The 17,895-nt window shown below is 48.4% G+C and overlaps 1 protein-coding gene across 1 annotated transcript; it reads left to right on the top strand.

Annotated features, from left to right (window-relative positions):
- The first annotated feature begins 574 nt into the window (after positions 1–574).
- MOB3C (MOB kinase activator 3C) lies at positions 575–15,217 on the top strand. Its single transcript, XM_057430717.1, has 3 exons — positions 575–1,116; positions 10,097–10,299; positions 14,199–15,217. The coding sequence occupies exons 1-3, from the start codon at positions 696–698 to the stop codon at positions 14,226–14,228; spliced, it is 654 nt and encodes a 217-aa protein (XP_057286700.1). The 5' UTR covers positions 575–695; the 3' UTR covers positions 14,229–15,217.
- Positions 15,218–17,895: the final 2,678 nt, after the last annotated feature.

Genomic DNA, 17,895 nt, shown 5'->3' with positions numbered 1-17,895 from the left:
GCGTGTTTTGTTCTGTTGAACAAACACATGGGGCAGAACAACAAAAATAATCCCCCCTCTTCCCATTGATGTCGGACTGGGGCTGTGTGAACCAGCAGCCAGCTGCGCTCACAGTGCAGTTTCCAGAGCATCGCTCACCAGCCGCAGTAGTGGGATACGGGTTATTTATCCTGGGAAGTCCCCAGGAAAGAGATGCTTCCCTTGGCCAGAAGAGGAAAAGGCCACCAGGCTGGGGCTTCCCAGGCTGGTGAACTCTGTTGATGTCATGGCTCTTGCTTTATTGCAGCAATTTTTGATAAAAGGTAAGAGCCTGGCTGAAGCCTGGTGAGGTCCCAGTGCGCGCAGAAGTGAGGAAGGGCTCTGCCTGCCATTGAGCCTTGCACAGGGTACATGTGGTACATGCTCACCCTCTCCAGTGCCAGGAGCTGCTGTGTGAGGTGGCATCAGCTGCTTCATGTCACCCTAATGTGGAGGGGCCAGGAGCTTTCCCCAAATCTCCATCCCTATGTGCTGCTAGAGCAGCAGTGCCAGCCAGCATCCTGGTGTGAACTCATCCTTATGAGCGTGCCCATGTTGGCTTCATATGTGACTAAAATTTGTCTCTTTCTCCCCACAGAGACCTCCACCCCTGAAGACCCCAGCTTTGGGTTTGACCCTGCGCCGAGCCTCTGCCCTCACCCTGGCCACCCCTACCCATGATGGCATTGTGTCTCAAGCAAGTCTTCAACAAAGACAAAACGTTTCGACCCCGAAAGAAGTTTGAGCCGGGCACCCAGCGCTTTGAGCTGTACAAGAAAGCCCAGGCCTCCCTCAAGTCTGGGCTGGACCTGAAATCAGTGGTGCAGCTGCCTCCCGGTGAGAGCATCAATGACTGGATCGCGGTGCACGTGGTGGACTTCTTCAACCGCATCAACCTCATCTACGGCACCATGTCAGAGTACTGCACGGAAAGGAGCTGCCCCATCATGTCTGGTGGACTCAAGTATGAGTACAGGTGGCAGGATGATAGCAAGTACAAGAAGCCAACCAAGCTGTCGGCTCCGCAGTACATGTGTATGCTGATGGACTGGATCGAGATGCTCATTAACAACGAGGACATCTTCCCTACCAGGATAGGTGAGTGTGCTCTGGTTCTTCATGAGAAGGCTGGGGTTGTAACTGAGGCAGGCTCTGCTGATTCACCTCAGGGTTGGTATTACTGACTTTGTGATCCCAAGGATCATGGCCTTTCCTGTTCCAGGTGTTCCTTAGAGTCCCAAATTGAGCTTGGGAGCCCTTGTCTTTCTCCTAGAGGATGTAGAAAACAATGTTCTCCTTTTCTGTGCTTTTTCCAAGTATTCTGTGTTTGTGAGAAATAAGGGCAGGCAGATCATCAGCTTCCTTGCACTTCCTCGAGGAGCTGAAGCACAGGGCTGGTTAAAGGTGGTCCCAAGGCCCAAACCTCATCCCACCTTGTTTCACTTCTCAGCTCCTTTCCACCTCTGCTAATTCATCTCAGCCCCGATTATACATCACATTCTTACTACTTACATTCTTACTGCCCCTGGAATCTGGCCTTTCCAGCTGTCAATCCCCAGGGTATACGATGCACCCCTTCAAAAAAGTTTGGCCTTAGGAGTTTGCAGCAGCTGCCAAAGGCAACTCAGCTTGAAAGTAACCTCTTTGCTGCTGACCTGCAGTGCTTGGCAGCTGCCAGGGCTGATGTTAGCCCTGCTACTTAGCTGCTTTCTTGTCCTTTGGGGAGATGAGTTCAAGGGTTAGAGCTGATGCGTAGGCTGGTGGAGCTGCTGGAGCCTCAGGTATGCCTTGGTGTGGTTGCTTTTCAGATGAAATGCAAAGGTACTTGAATGTAAAAGAATATTTAAGGGGCTTCAGGAGGAAAGATACAGCTTTGCAAGGTTGCTTGACCTTGTTTGTTTTCTCAAGCAGCACAGTTGACAGAGCCATATGAAATCAGTGCAGTTGAGGCTCAGGATTTTCATTAATATGCTGAGAAACACTGAAGAAAATGGTCTGTGTGGGATTACTGCCAGCCACTAGCTGTTGTAGCCCTATTTGTCTATGTTGTAGCATCTAGTTGTGTATCTTTTGTGGGATAATCTCTGGCCCTTGGCTCTCTGCAGGCAAGAGGGGAAGGCAGGGCAAATGCGGTGCCAGATCCTCATGCTGGAGGACAGACAGACAGGCTGTCTTTGGGGCACACGGGGGAGTCTGCCCCTAGGATTCACTGGTGGCATTTCCTGTGCCATGGTGGCATCCCTCCCTCATGGGCTCAGTGAGCTCCACACATCCCAATGGATAGAGGAGGCTGGAAGTGTGGCTGGCTGATAGTGTTGGTGCAGGATACTCCATGCTGGCAGTCTCAACAAAATCCCCATTGATTCTGGCTGCTGCCAAGGGGTGAAACAGCAGCCACAGGATACAAGCTAGGTCTGCTTCTTCCCAAGGAGAAGCTCTGCACACCATTAAAAGCAGGGGCAAAGATGTGGATTTACTCAGTTTTCCCTCCAGACAGAATTGAGAGTGTCCTGGTCCAATTTCATGCCTTTCAGGTGGGATTTGGGATTTGATGCTGCTTGAAAGCTGCCCTGGGGAGTCAGTGCTACAGGGAGCCTACAGCACCCTCTGCTCTCTCATGTCTCCCTGTGAGGAGCAAAAGCAAAGCACAGTTGTGGCCCTGCTGGTTTTCACCCCATTTCTGTCACTTTTGCCTCCGAGGTGTAACACATCCTGATGTGGGGAGGAACAGCTCGTGCCTCTCATTTCCACCTCTCCTTTTACTTTGGTACAGGCGCAATTCTGGGTGAGATCCGGGCTGGCTGCAGGCAGTCATGGGGAAAACCCATTTTCCTCTCTTCCAAAGCCATTCCAGTGGCCCCTCTTCCAGGCCCCTTTGTCGCGGGGACCTTTGTGTCCCCGAGTGACTTCAGCCCCCTTGCAGGCACAGCTTGGTGGTTGTGGCCTCCCATATGTGAAAGTGAACTTAGGCTGAGATCACACTTTAAAACACATGAAAGGCTGTTGTGGGAAGCAGGGGTAGGAAGGACCTGGTGGCACTTTGTGTCCCAGTGTGTCCCCTGTTAACTGTCTTTCACTGGCCTGCCTTGTGTGCTGGGTAATTGCTCGGTAGCTCTGGCATTTCAGAAAATGGAGGTGTTTGGCCGAAAGGAAATGTCACATCCTGATGTGATGTTCCTGATGAGCTGCTCCTTGTCGCTGCACCGGATGATGGGGGAGGCTGGGGGTACACACAGAGGGGAGGGATGTGGGTCTCAGGGACAAGCAAACAGAGATGCTCACCCTCCCTCCTAAAGAGCCAGCCCCTCTGGAAGAGACCCAGGACCAAAGGAATAAGGCACCTAGAGGACACAGGGGAGAGGTGAGCTGTTTGAAGGAGAGGATTTGAGTCTGATGAAGGGATGGAGGGAAATTATAAATGTCATGCTTTGGAGGCAGGGTGAGGCTTTTCAGTATTAGCAGCAGAGATGGGGTTTAGCATGAAGGTTTGTTCCACTCCTGCTTGTACTACTGAGGTCCACTGACACAGCTGACTGCTGTCTCAGCAGGTGTTCCATGAGCTGTGTGCATCTCAGCTTTCCCTCCTAGCCCCTCTTTGCCATATGCAATAAAACTGCCCCAGCACCAAGATTTCCCATTTTCCTGGCTAAGGCCCCCTGACCGCAGACAAAACAGACATCTCTTTGATATTCTTCCTTTAAGTAAGTGTTCCCCAAACTTGCTAATGTTGCCTGAGGCTAACCACAGCATCTTTCTCTATCCAACAGCTACAAAGCCTGAAGCAGCACATGATTCAATGGGGCTTGCTCATGGCTGTCCTGATGGTTAAAGGAGAGGTATCTCACGGGTCAGAGAAGGGAAATCCTTCACCCTGGGGTGAGAAGCTCAGCTGGAAATAAGCAGAGATGGTTCAGTGGCTTGTGGGCTCACAGGGTCCTTTGGCATCACAGGGCACAACTCCAGTGAGAATCTCTAGTGAGATACTTCAGTTGCACCACTGCACAGGTCCTTGTCCCAGCTCCAGCAAGGGAACCTGATGCCAGCAGACAGCTTGTGACCTGGCAGAGGTAACCATCAAGACCACAGCCCTTGGATAGCTGCCTCCATCAGCAGAAAATCCTTATGGTGATTTAATGGGGCCACTGTTGCGTACCATAGCAACAACTGGGGGGAGATGCTGTGTCTTCCCCATCCACCTGCAGGGCTCGGTCATACTTAAAGGCTTTGCTGCATAATCCTTCCTCTGGAGCAGAAACCTGTTTGTCTGCCGGTCAAGATGAGACAAATCCCTGCATGGGGTGAGCTATGCCAACCTGCCTGCTGTAAATCTGCAGCAGCAGCAGCTTTCCCAGACGACCCGTATCAGTTTGCATATGCTAGTGCTCTGTTTCCACTCTTTCAACCAACATAGCTGTCCTGAAAAACACATTTAAATGGAGAATAAGCATTGTTCCCATTCAGGGAGAAGAATAAATGATTCTACAGGTGTATTTTTACCAGCTGGTAAAACTATATCAGTATAAATTTCTTCAGTGAGTGGCCACATGAATAAATCACCATGTGGAAAATATCAACTCTTTCCAGTAACCATTCTGCCTGTGGTGCCTTGGTTTTAGGAAGCTCCACAGAGTTGTCCGGATGGGCTTTGCAGGGCCCGTGGCAGCCCACTGTGTCTGCATTGTCAGCCCAGCATCAGGTTGCTGGTTGCACACAGGCGTCTTCCATCAGCACCATTGTGGCGTTATTAAATCAGTGCAGATGCAGGGCTTGGACCAGACCCAGCGGCGGAAACACCCCGTGCTCTCTGCCAAATGTGCCTGCAGCTCTACAGAGCGTCAGTCACAGGAGGGTTTGGAACAGTTCTTAGAAAGCTTTTCAAAACTCAAGCTCTGCCATTCAAGCGTTGTCCCAAAACAATTATGAAATGCAGAGAGAACTTGGTGTGAAATTATCCGATACTTTCTCCCTATAACAACAGGAGGAAAACATTCAGGATTCAGCTAATTATTGCCCTTCTCTCAGCTGGCTATTTTTTACATGCTTTGTCTTCTTTTTTTCCCCTATTTTCTTCCAGCTTCTTTCACACCCGCTTGCAGCTGCCACGGTGCCATTAGTTTTAAATGGGGCTTTAAAGACTTATTTTTAGGCAAAAATTAATCACCAACACCACGGTGGCCAAAATGGAATTGAGAAATAATAACAACAACAATAATTCATTACATAGTTCATTGAAGTACTGCTCTTGCAGAGCAAAAAATACCATTGCCAAGAAGCAAAACAGCTTCCCAGTACTGATTCATCCTGAAAATATTAAATTGGCTGGAGCACAAGGGTTAGGGACAGGAGAAGGGGCAGGAGAGATCCGAGAGCCATTTGCGGTACTGTACCATAAGCGCAGGCACTTTGTTAGCTCTCATTTTCATTTCCTTTTACACGTGGTCCCACATGGTTTCTTTATGCTTTGAAGCAATCAGCAGAGAGTGGGGAAAGCAGCTTTTTTTTGAGCATTGAATCACGTCTTGGGGTTTTCAAGCAAAGCATCCAAGACAAACTGAAGGTGCTAATTCATTTCAGGGCTGTGAGTCACACTGCTCACCAGTGCCCTGGCTGTGTTGCAGTGAAATTGTACCTGCTGTACTTACAGCTTTGCCTTGGCTTGGAGCAGGGGTAAGGTTCCCCCTTTTCTGCTGCAGGGGATTACTGCTCTGCTCAACTCCTCCTGGGACTGGGCTGTGTTTCCACACTGGGATAAGCAATGTTCTGAGCCACCAGCTGCCTGGTCTGTGTGCAGCGTCTGGGTAGTGCATACCTAGATAACGGGAGGAGAAGAGCTCACCTTGTGTATAAATCTTTTTCCTGTATCTGATGAAGTTCATATTGCACCCTGCAGTTCCCTCCTCATCACTCATCATGCAAGGAGAGTCAGAGGGGGGCTACTGCCTGCCAGATTGTGGGTTTGCTGCTGCAAAAGCAGCAAGGCTGCTGGACAGTGAGCACAGTGAATTAAATGTAAAGTTAAATTCAGTGCCTTTAAATCAACCCAGGCGGGTTTTGTGATATTCTGCTGTCCCTTGGGGCAGCTGGGACCAGCACCAGCAGGATGACTGGGATGGCATTGCTGGGTCCCTGTATGTGTGTAGGGCTGCGAAGGGTGAAGCAAACCCAAGCAGCATCACTCGGCTGGGCTCTATCCTAACTTTGCCCGGGCCTGCCATACTCCTGCTAACAGATCATCTCAGCCATGCAGTGTCAGTCCCACCAGCCTCATTCCTTTGTTTCTCTAAGTTGCTACTTCTGCTGGTTTGTGCCACCATGCACCACCTCAGAGATGGAGGAAGTTCCCCAAACAAGGGTCACCATTGCTCCATTCCCAAGTGCTGCTTATCAGCATATTGGCCACTAATGAGGTCTCTCTGCCCCATTAGTTGTAACACTGATCTGCCTAGCCCAGCTTGACTGGGAGGTGGGTGTCATTTGGGGAGCAGCCTGTCACCCTCTGTGCTTGGGGAATGCATGGTGACCCCTCTTACCAGCCAGGATGACTCTGATGTGAACTGACTGGTTTAAAGCTCAACACCTGCAAGAACACGATAGCGCTGAGACCCCTGTTCCAGGGCTTGCCCTTTGCTGGGATGTGGTGGCTGCAGGGAGGAGGCATAGCCTGCTCTTGCTGTGTCCCCTCGCGTGCTGGAGGAGGATGTCACATGCATTGTCTGCTGGACATCCGCTGAGCCAGCAGCCATGACCCAGGGCAAGGCTATTTATGCCACATCTTTCTGCTGCTCTCCCTGGGTTGGTCAGATGCAGGCTCTGCTGGAGAGCCCTTTCCTTTCAGCTTTGGGTGAGGAGATGGGGAATGTCTCCATATCCTTGCCAGCGTGGCCAGTGCCTGCTGCGGCTGCTGTGGGTTTCTCTCCAAGCCACTAGAGATCAGCAGCAAGACACAACTGCTACTGGCGGATGCAACCTGCTTATCACATATCCACCCTGCTTCCTTCCCATGGGAAGTGCTTTGATCAACTGGCACAGGACCCTGTGCCAGACACAAGGTCCAGTCAAGCATCTGTAGCCTATGTTGAGGGTCCTGGCACAGGAGGCGCAGATGTGGCTGCAGCATGGGGAGAGGCAGCAGGACTCGATGGTCCAGGGTTGTGCCCTGTGCTGCTGGGTCTGCTCATGCCTCCCTAGGCATATGTGTGAGTGAAAGGGGTGATGTGGGCAGAAAGAGCCAAAGCTGGAGCTGTAATCCCTGGATCCAAGGGACCATGGTGGGTAGTGGTGTCATGACATGGTAGGGTGAGGGGTGACTTGTCCATTAGTGGCATTAGTACCCATTAGTGAAAGCCAGCCACCACTACAGGCTGGCCACATCTGGAGGGGATAGCCACACACTGACACCTTGTGATGGACACAAAGAAGAGCAGCCCAACTTCACCTCCCAGGAGCTGGGCTCATGTGAAAGCACTGTGGTGGGGTAGGCTAAAAGATGACCTTTAAATGTCCCTTCCAACCCAAACTATTCTATGAGCTACGATTTATGCTACACCCCTGTTCCTTGATACAAGAGCTGTTTTTGGAGAACCCAGGATGTGGCTAGAAGTGTCCCCCCTCTTGGATACCAGCATGTCCATGAAGACTTGCTGGGAACTGATTTACAGGACAAGATGCTCCCTGGCTATCCTCAGGACAAAAGGGATGAAAAGCCACTTGTCACCATCTGCCAGCTCTGGAGGTCGCTCATCTGACAGCAGTATCTGGACTATAGATGCTATCAGCCCTGGCAGTCTGAGCTCCTTTGGTCTGTTGTTCATGTCTGACCTTATTTCTTTCTCAGCTCAGGACTGGGTCAAGGTTTGCTGCTTTCCTTATCACTCTTCCCAGTCTGGTGATAAACTTCCAGTGGCTGGTCAGGTCTGATTTCATCCTTACTGCCTGCTTTGACAAGTAGGCAAGTAGGATGGGTGACAAACTGGAGGCAACAAATGCGTTGCTGTCTGCCTGGTGGCACCTTGCTGAGCTCCCTGCAGTAACTGTTCACCTCTGGTCCCACAAGACAGGCTGTTCAGAACAGCGTGTATTCCCCAGCCAGTGCCTGGCAATGTGCAGCCATTAGAAACTACTTGCCATGATGAATTTGTCTTTATTAAAAACAATGTTTCTTGACTGGTTCTTCAAAGCAGGTCTGCAGGGGATGCCCTAACAGCATCTCTGAGCCCCCAGATGGGTGATTACGGCCTTTATTTGCTCAGCAAATTCTCACTCAGTGCAAAAAGCTCAAATGAAGCTGTTGATAAAGCACAGTGTTCCTCCAGACTGCAGGGAAACTTGGAGACCTCTCTCTGATCCTTGCTCTTATCAGACTGGCACACAAGGAGAGCTCTGCAGCCAAGGGTGCAGGGCAGAAGCAGATGATTGCTACCAACCCTAAGGTGCTGGCATGGGGAGAACCTGGTTGTACTTTGCCAGATGAGCACGTTTCCCAGAAAGTCCTAATGGGATGTGCTAGAGCTGTCGGTGAGATGGGTCATGCTGAGGTCCCTGCTGTGGTAACAGCCCTGAGGCTGCAGCATGTTCACGGTTGTGCAGAGCAGCAGCCATGAATCAGCCTCAAAACCACCTCTCCATATGCGTGACACTGAGCTATGTGCTCTCCTCCAAGTGGTGTCTGGGACATCCCCCATTGCTGACTATGTTCATGCTGTCACAAAGCAAGGCAAGACTGGGCTAGGATGAGCCTGTTTTAGATCAAAGCAGGATGATTTTCTGTCACGAATGCTGCAGTACTGAACAAAGCACCCACCAAACCCTGGCCATTGGAAACACAGGCTCCATGCATGATGCTGGAAGAACAGCTCCTTGGCAATTCCCACCCATGCAGGAGAAGGGCATGGGAAACAAAACTGCCAGGAGCCTTTGAGAACAATGGTTTAATTGCCTTGTGAGGCTGATGAGAAAGATTCAAAGATAAAATTACCATTTTTAATTCTTTTTTTAAACTAAGAGACTTGCTGGTGCTTTCCACAGTGCAAATGGGTGAGCTGGTGAGCTGGCCGTGCCTGAGCACAGACTGTTTGGAGAGATTTTGAAGAGGTTATGTGCTGCATTAATAAGAAGCTAAGGGAGGAGGCTGGTACAGCCGTGGGAAGGGAGATGCTTATTCTGTTCTTTGCAAATTTGCATGGAATTGCTCAGGGGGGAGGAAGAAGCTTCAGGAAAACAAATTCCACTTGTTTCATTTTCCTCCTCCTGCAAAATAGATATTTGGTGTTTCAAAGTCAATGTTTCCTTTAGAGATTTACCCCAAGCTTGCTGACACTGGCTGTATCACACCTCTGAGGTTTTCACTGTGATAACAGTTCACTTAAGCAAGGATAGAAATGCAGGGTAAATCATGTCTTTGTGTGGGACTAGGCTAAAAGGACAGAGCTACTTGTGGTGGGTCCTGTTCTTGATCAGCCTGGGAGGACCTCTCGTGGGGGAGTGCCATACAGGTGCAATGAAATTACAACCTAAGCATCATTAAGGCAGTTTTCTTCCTGGTTTAATGAGACCTGTTTGAAGCAAGGATCAAGAAAAGAGCAGAAAACCCACCTGTTTCTAGTGATGCACCAGAAGTGATGTTTTGAGGGCGTGTGGAAAACAGTATGAACCATGCTTTTGATTCAGAGGACAAGGAAGGTATCTCTTCTGCTGGGAGGAGGTCTAGTTTTGTTCATGGACCTGGATAAATACATTTTGCCTTACGCTGTGCCTTCACAGGCTTGTAAGGAAAAGCAGGGAGAGAGGGCTCGATCCTCTGCCAGACTGCTCTGCATGACAGTTTTCTCTCTCCACTGGATGAGAAATTTTCTCTCCAAGGGAAACTCCCCAAATCCTCAGACCATGCCTGTGTGAAATTGCTGGTTGGGCAATAAGGAAGTATGGGGGGAGAGCTAGATGGCATATTGTCCAGTTTAGCTCTCGATCCTACCTCATGACCCATGACTGCCTGTTAAGCATGACAGTGACATTTAAACACTAGCTGGTTTATGTTTTATTTTAATGGTCAGATGGCTTCCAACTTGCTTCTGCTTTGCAGGTGTTCCCTTCCCCAAGCAGTTCCAGCAAGTTTGCACTAAGATCCTCACCCGGCTCTTCCGTGTCTTTGTCCATGTCTACATCCACCACTTCGACAGCATCATCAACATGGGTGCTGAGGCTCATGTCAACACCTGCTACAAGCACTTTTACTACTTCATCAGGGAGTTCAGCCTCGTTGACCATCGGGAGCTGGAGCCTTTGGTAAGGATGCCTCAGGGAGGGGAGGTAGAGAGCATGAATGCAGGACTGGTGTATTTAGTTAGGGGCTGCACTCTGAGCAGTGCAGTCACCCTCTCTGAACTCTTTTCATTCACCTTGACTCAGAAGCACACCCATGTTTTCTGTCCTGTAACCATCAGCCTTAGTGCTCTTAGATAGAACTTTTCAGCAACCCTTTATACTTTGAAAACCCCCCTTAAACTCTGCTTCTGCTGCCGTGTCTTACGCATTGTTCTTCATTGCCCTCAGGACAACGGTAACATAGCGTCCCTCTATACTGTCTCAGTAGCTCTAATGCAGTTTGCACATTGAAGTGTCCCCAGCCATGGCTTTCAGGGGTCAGATATGAGCTCAAGTCTCCTCTCTAGAGTCTTGAGTATTCCTGTTAGCAGACTAAGGCCCTTGCTTGAGACCCTATTATGAATTACAATAAGGCTGCGGGAAGGCAAGCCCCAGTAGGACATACACCTCCAGAAAACTGCTATGGATGCCTCACTGGAGGTGCCTCGCTGGAGTTCCAGTTTCTCTGCAGCCTCCCTTGGGAAGCAATTAGCCAGGCAGAGAGTGAGAGTCCTTGAAAACAGCAGGACTGGTGGGAAGCAGAGGCCAGACAGCTTGGGAACTAGAAAACAAAACATAGTTTTGTAAGAGAAGCAAATGTGTCACAGGCAAAGTTAAACAACATGACCTAAGGAGGACATGTTGCAGTGGGGAGGAGAATTAATAGGGAGCCCAGTACTCAGCATGCTGTGATAGGGCTGGGTTGCAGAAAAGGTCATATCCAGCAATAGAGAGCCAGGGAAGACCAGAGGGATATAATCCCAGAGAGAGAAAGAGATGAGAAGAGTTCCAAAGCCTTACTCCTCTCCTTTCATTTGTTTTCAGTCAATTTGCTACCTGTCTGCTCCTGTCATGATTTGGGGGGATGGAGAAATGATGATCTAATCAGGGGAGACTTGAATGACAACTGCATCTACATGAATTATTTCCTAGAGTTTGATTGTGACCTGTATAACCACAATGGCCCTCAGCTCCAGAAAATGGCAGCTCAGGCTCACTCTGTCCAGTTAGTCTCCCTCACTACCACTCCTCACAACAAACTTCTTTAGCATTTGATATACAGCCCATAATGGTGTCATCTCCTTTGACTGATGCTTGCTAATGCCAATAATTAGCAGAGGCTGACATAGCTAAACAGGCTTTCAAAGCCAGTGACTCACACTCAACATGAGATGATTTATGGTTCTGGATGAATCTAACATGAACAGATTTTCATGTGTGATGCAACCAGGCTTAAACTATAAGGAAATGAGACACATTTACCTGTGGTCTAGCTGCATCTCATTTTGTGGTGTGCCCACTGCCTGGCTTCCAAGCTGCAAGCAGACCCAACTGCATGGCAGACCTCCTTCCCTCAGGCAATGACTTGCTGTAGGTGTGTGTGAGTGTCCTGCAACCAGAGGATGGCTGTGTCCAGGGTGCAATGCTGAGCTGAGGAGAGAGGACAGGTTGCTGCAGCTCATGAATAACTTTCAATACCTGAAAATGGTCCTTCAGGCCAGCCCCAGGGAGGCTGCAGCTTGACACTGCATCAGTCCCAAAGTCTGCAAGGGTTAGGATTGATCCAAAAGCTTCCAACAGCATTTCTCTCTGCTGCAGGCAGGGAAGTAATAATGGGAAGTTTCTTGAGCCACTGGGAGCCTGCTGTGGGTGTTCATGCTGCTCTGGCTTGGCTTCAGCAGTAGTTGTGAAGATGCACAAATAGTAACATCCAGCCTCTTCAGCACTCTACACTCGATCTCAGTTCACTTTCCTGTGGCTGCACTGCAGCTGTTGTCCTGCTAAAACACTAAAAAAAGTGTTTTTAAGTCCTGAAGGATTCATGAGCTGGTTTGACTCCGAAGCAAGGACAGACAGTGCATTCCGTCTGCCTACATTTTAGGCTAAGACTGCAAGGTTTTGTTTTTGCAAGTGCTCAAGGTTTGTGGAAAGGCGATAATCTCTCAGTAGGGACGAGATTAAGTGTCCTTGAGAGGTTCAGTCTCTCCTGACTACCTCATGACCCCATAAAACCGTCCTAACCTTGCATTTAGATGGCCAGAGTTAGTCCTCATGAATCCCATGACAGAAGAGACTCCTGCCTGCAGAGGTGCTTGTTCCCTGCATGTGATTATGGAAGGCCACTACTCACGTGGATGGAGCGTATCTGGAGCAGGACAGCAGATCTGAGTGCTGTATTATGGTTGGAGCTTTTCCGACTGAGAAGTAAGAAAGAAAACAACAGCACCTCCCCAGCCAAAGGATGTCCTGTTAGGCTCAAACAGCTTTGAAAAATTAGAAAGATAGTGGGATGAAGGAGTTCTCAGTTTCTAAACCTGCCTCTGGCAGAATCTCCCTTTGCTGCCTAAGTTTCCTTTTGTCAAGCTTCTCTGAGGCATGATTCCTTAGCAGCAAGTCCTGGGAGCCAAGAATGAAAGAGATCCTTTGTATAGGCAGAACCAGCACAAGGCAGTGATTCACTCTTAGCAGATCAAGAAATACGGGGGCAGAGAGAAGCCGTGCACTTGTTGCCTTGAGAAGAACAGGTCACGGTGCTGGGCGGCAGCACTGGCAGAGGTCCAGCTGATTATATCCTAAGGCAGAGCTGTGGGGATCTTCAGTCTGATGAATGTTCTGGACATTTGGGGACAGCTTAAGGAGCTCGTAGGTGGTTTGTCAGCCCACCGATTGCTTCAATCCACCCAGTTCAAGGCTGCTTTGGTGTGTGGTGCTGTGCTAGTGGGGCAGGCTGGATGCCGTTGCAAGAGGATGTTCAGTCTTCTCACCCCTTTTTCTTTCTCCTTCTGAGATGTCTGCAAACATTTCCAACATAGTTTTGTGGTAGAGCATTGGCTTTTGATTTGCTGCTTCTGCTGCTTGAGTGATTTTTACTGTTACTCCTACAGAGAAGCCCCCTCTTTGCCACTCTCCCCCAGTGGATTTTAAAAACAAATCTCTCACCACTAAAGAGCTGAAATTGCAGCTTTTGTCCCCCTTGGTTATATCACTAAAGGGACTTTTATAGGGTTACTCATGGGTCATCCTGCTTTCTTGGTTCTTTTTTCAGTTGCAACCTTCCTCTCTGCAGCCCAGTCCTACTTCAGCTCTATTTTGGGAGTACATTTTCATGTGCAAACCTTTAGGTTATGTGAGAGGGTAGGTGTGCAAACACAGATTCACAAGCCATGAACCTGATGAGCCAGAGGGAATCGCAGAATTCCCTCGCTGCAGTAGATTATCTGCAAGCTTCAGGAAAGAACAAATACCATCTTCCAACACCTGAAAGCTGGGTACCTTCCTAATGCAGCTGGCATGATGCCACCCTGGCTAAAGAAAACAGTCTGTTAACCTAAACACAGCCAAGTCTTGCAGGAGCTTTCCTTTGGCCCTCTTAATAGCACTCATTTGCATTGTAGTGTGACTGTGGTCTTTGGGTGAGCTCTTGTTATCTTCTGGAGCAAGAGCTGGGAGCAGCTCCATGTCGCCTCCCTCAGCAGCTGCAGAGGCTCCAAGAGCAGCACAGCCCTGTTTGGCTGCTCCATAGCTGAGTCAGGAGCAGGACCTGCATCTTTCAACATCTCAGCTCTTTCCTTGGACCACTCTCAAAGCTAGGCTGCCAAAAAAGCCTTGTGCCACAGGAACCGAGGAGGATGCCAGGAAGGAGCTGCTGAGGCAGAGCAGTTCCCATGAGGACTGGCATGGGAAATAGAGAAACACTGCCCGAGACTCCCACGGTCACTTCTTTGGGTTGTTTTTGGACACCTACCAAACTGATGTGTCACTCTACCAAAACCTGTCTTTTGCACTTACTGTTTCTTTCTTCTCTCTCCCCTTCAATGCAGAAAGAAATGACAGAACGAATTTGCCACTGAAGCATTTTGGCAGGTGAACTCAGCTGGCTCATTTGGAGTCTGATGGGACAAGATACCCTGTGGTGGAAGACCTCTTCCTGAGGACTTGCTCTGGGCATTTCAACTCAATGAACTATGAACACTGCAGAAGAGCCTCTTCAGGCCATGGCCAAAGCCTAAGCTTGCCAAGCATCTCTGGACAGAGGTTTTGGGATTTTTTGTTATAGATCCCAGTTTCTGTTGTATGGCTCCTGCCAAGGAAAGCCACTGACTTACTGGAGAACAAGGCAAGTTTGGTTGATGTTTGCACACTCTGGTTTCTACGACCCAATTCTGTGTTTGCTAACATCCCCTCAGCTACCCTTCCTCTTGTTTTGTCCTCATCTACACTGATTTCCAGATGCTTCATCAGTGATTCCTGCCCTGTGAACAGGTATGAACTTGGCTACCAAGTAATGCCTCTTACCTTTCCCACCTGCAGTGGTTTGTGGTAACATCCAAGATGTTATCTTGGATAACAAAGTTGGTGACATTCGATCCAAGCTGCCCTAATGTGGTTTGTTGCTGATGTACCATTTTTAACCACAAGCTACGAATGTCTCTCATTCTGCCCTAATTCATGCTTTACCAAAAGGACCATTTTTCCCTGCAAGGGATTTTTCATGTTTGGCAGAGGGACTTCATGATGTTCTTAAGATGCATCCAACACTGCCTGGACCAGTGGCAAGGTGGCCCCATGCCAGAGGAGGTGAACTAGGCCACTTTTCATCGTGACCAGCACAGTCTACCTGAGAAAAGACTCAGAAAGTGGAGGAAGCTGTTGCCAGAAAACGTGATTTTCAACATGTCAGCATTTCCTGACATGTCGTTTTGGCTCAAAAGCAGCAGATGCTGGCTGCAGAAATGGATGGTTTTCCATTTTCCAACTCTACAGTATAGCAAATCAGGTGAAGAAGGACTTTGAGATACCTAATCTACCCAGTTCTTCCAAAAACGCAAGAACAGTCCTTCTTAAACCCTTTTGCACACTGTTGCTACCTGGTCTGCACCATTATTCCTCTGAATGGTATTACATCTCAAAATTTCCTTCCCTTCTGCTTGCAGCCCCTGATAACTAATGTTGTCCCATTTGTCTTTTCACAAGAGCTGAAGTCTTTTTTCTGTTTTAGGGAGTTAAAATCAAACTGTCTGAGCCACTGCATTATGTTTGTATTTCCTGCCCTTCTGGGGAAGTTTTGTATACCAGACACAGCCGATATTTATAATCTGGGGTTTTGCCCGTTTTTGGGATGGGGGGAGGGATGTGGCTGGAAAATGTAAATATTTAGGCTAACATTAAGGTGCATAAGTGAATTTTTAGTGCTCAAAGCACTTATTTTGTTGTGAAAATCTATTTTTTTTAAGCTTATGTACCAGATATATATTTTTACATGGAAATAAAAGAGAGCAAAATGGACACAAAAACACCTCATACATCATTCAAATATTTTCTATGTAAAATAACTGGTAAAAGTCTAGATATTTTTGTTCAGTTCCTAATTAAAGAAATGTTAATAAGCTTGGTGTGCATCACTCTTCCCTGATTCATCTGTAGTAAGACAGGCATCATGAAAAAAGCACCCAGGATAACTCGAAGAGTGGATTTACACAGAGTTGCAGCACTGATGGATCTCAGTGCTATGTTGAGACCTGAAATTACATCTCAGAAAGTGGCTTGGCATAGGCAGATGTTGCTGGTCTGCATCCTCCCCTTGCAGACTTTTCACCAGCTTCCCAACTTGAAGGTATTTTTCCAGTGATACATGGTGGTGAGCTTTACTCAGTACTTTCTGCAAAGGTGTGTGGTTCTTGGATCCTGGGATCCATGTTCCAGCCTCTTCATATAACTCAGAAGTGGAAGCACGACTGTGGTGTGGTGCAGAGGCAGAAGATGACAACAGCTCTATTAGGAACCTTCTGCCATGCCAAGAAGTGAGGCATCGTTGGACTCAATGCACACGACCCTCTGGGAGCTGGTGAGGTTGGGAGTTATGAAGAAGCTGTCTTGACAGTGGGGTCTAAGGGATGAACTGACCGCAGCCGACAGCTACTTCAGGGTGAGGTATAAAGATGACAGAGTCAACCTCTTCTCAGCTGTGGAAGACAGTGACTAACAGTCACAATCTGTGGCTTGGAATATTCAAATCAGGCAATAGAAAAGAATAATCCAAGAGTGTGGTGAAGCCAGGGGACACATACCTAGAGAGGAAGCGTTAACCATCCTCAGATAAACAAGACTTGGTATGAATAATACCTTTGCATAGCAGCCTGCTTTTATTTTGTCCACCACATTGTCCTGCAGCAATGAGTTCCACCAGGTAACTGCATTACAGTAGGGGAGTGAACTTTGATTATTTTTTAAACCCATGCCTGAGGATTTCAGCCCTCCTGCTTCGAGAATGTTTCCTGTTTACCTCCTCCACACCACGAAGCTTCTATATGTATGATTCTATGATGATTCTATAGATTCCTGCAGAACAGAAAGCTGTTATTTCTGAAAGATCATCCCACAGGCTCATCTCAAGCAGCAATTAAAAACTGAATTTCAAAGGTCTTTTTTCTTTTTTTCTCTTTTTAATCTGGTTTACCCAAGGAAACAAAGCTCATGATTGTGCTGTGAAAACTGCATCTTTAATAACTCTGGAAGCAGTACTGGAAGGGGAGACATGGAGATCATTCACTGCCAGAAAGGTCTTTCTGTCTTTCTCCAAGACACGGAGCTATTCCCCTGGTCCTCATCCGAGTGCCTCCCAGCCTGGAGAGTTTAATGCCTGAGCACAGCAGAGAAGTTTATGAAGCAAAAAGTGCTGAGATAAGTATCTAAGTCAAACATCTCCTCCCTTCAGGATGCTGAAGTGTGCCTATGAGGTTCCAACATCCCCAGAGCTTCCACAAACATCCCTGAGCAATTTGAAAGCAGGCAGGAACCTGGGATGCATTAAATATGCAAGTAGCTCTTGTTAGCGCCAGCTCCCTAAATGACTCATCTGCTCAGCTGGCTGTGAGGTGCCTGGGGCTCATTTTTCTCTTTGCAAAATCCCTGTTTTCTCCTGATGTAGGGCAGATGTGCTACTGCAGGATTTTACTTCCCTTCTCTGGAGCCACCATGTCCTTTGGGACTAAACAAAAGGTTGTGGCACCCATCACAGGTCAGAGGGAGGCTGGCACAGGAGCGATGCTGTGCTATGCACTGTCTGCAGATGTTGGAGAATTTGGGAATAGCCTTGGGTTAAAAAAAGGCTTTGTGGAGCATAATGGCTCCTATCCCAGTGCCACAGGGATGGGGGAGGGCTTGGGTTCAGCCAAGGACTTCAGAGAACTCATAAGAGTCAAAGAAAACCATGAAGCAAGAGTGTGGCATTCAGCTCCCTGCTGAAAAAAGACCCTGAGTCAGAGCTGAAATGCCAGCGGCGAGTGTGGGACTCCTGTGTGTCTGCATCAATGTAGAACACAGCAAAAGCAAATGAGGTCTCACACGAGAGTCTCTTTCCGGAGAGGTGGCTGTGGGAGAAACAACAGCATGATCTGCCTGCAAATTTCTTTACAGCCTGTCCTGGGTTCAGCAGTAGCAGTCACTGCACCAGTTAACACAAAGGAAAAACATGACTGCTACTGCTGAACCCAGGACACAGCCTCAGTGAAACACCAT

Source organism: Pezoporus wallicus, unplaced genomic scaffold, assembly GCF_028554395.1.
Source record: "Pezoporus wallicus isolate ANWC-B61680 ecotype Strahan unplaced genomic scaffold, APGP_CSIRO_Pwel_v1 contig_10084, whole genome shotgun sequence".
In the NCBI taxonomy this organism is placed as follows: domain Eukaryota; kingdom Metazoa; phylum Chordata; class Aves; order Psittaciformes; family Psittacidae; genus Pezoporus; species Pezoporus wallicus.
The sequence above is the reverse complement of the archived record's forward strand: the minus strand, read 5'-3'. Positions and strand labels throughout refer to the sequence as shown.

What these genes read in the sequence shown, in the direction of transcription:
- MOB3C (XM_057430717.1), top strand. Translation starts at nt 696, where the DNA reads ATGATGGCATTGTGTCTCAAGCAAGTCTTCAACAAAGACAAAACGTTT. An exon ending in CATCTTCCCTACCAGGATAG is followed by an intron (nt 1,117 to 10,096) that starts GTGAGTGTGCTC and finishes TCTGCTTTGCAG; the next exon opens with GTGTTCCCTTCCCCAAGCAG. An exon ending in ATCGGGAGCTGGAGCCTTTG is followed by an intron (nt 10,300 to 14,198) that starts GTAAGGATGCCT and finishes CCTTCAATGCAG; the next exon opens with AAAGAAATGACAGAACGAAT.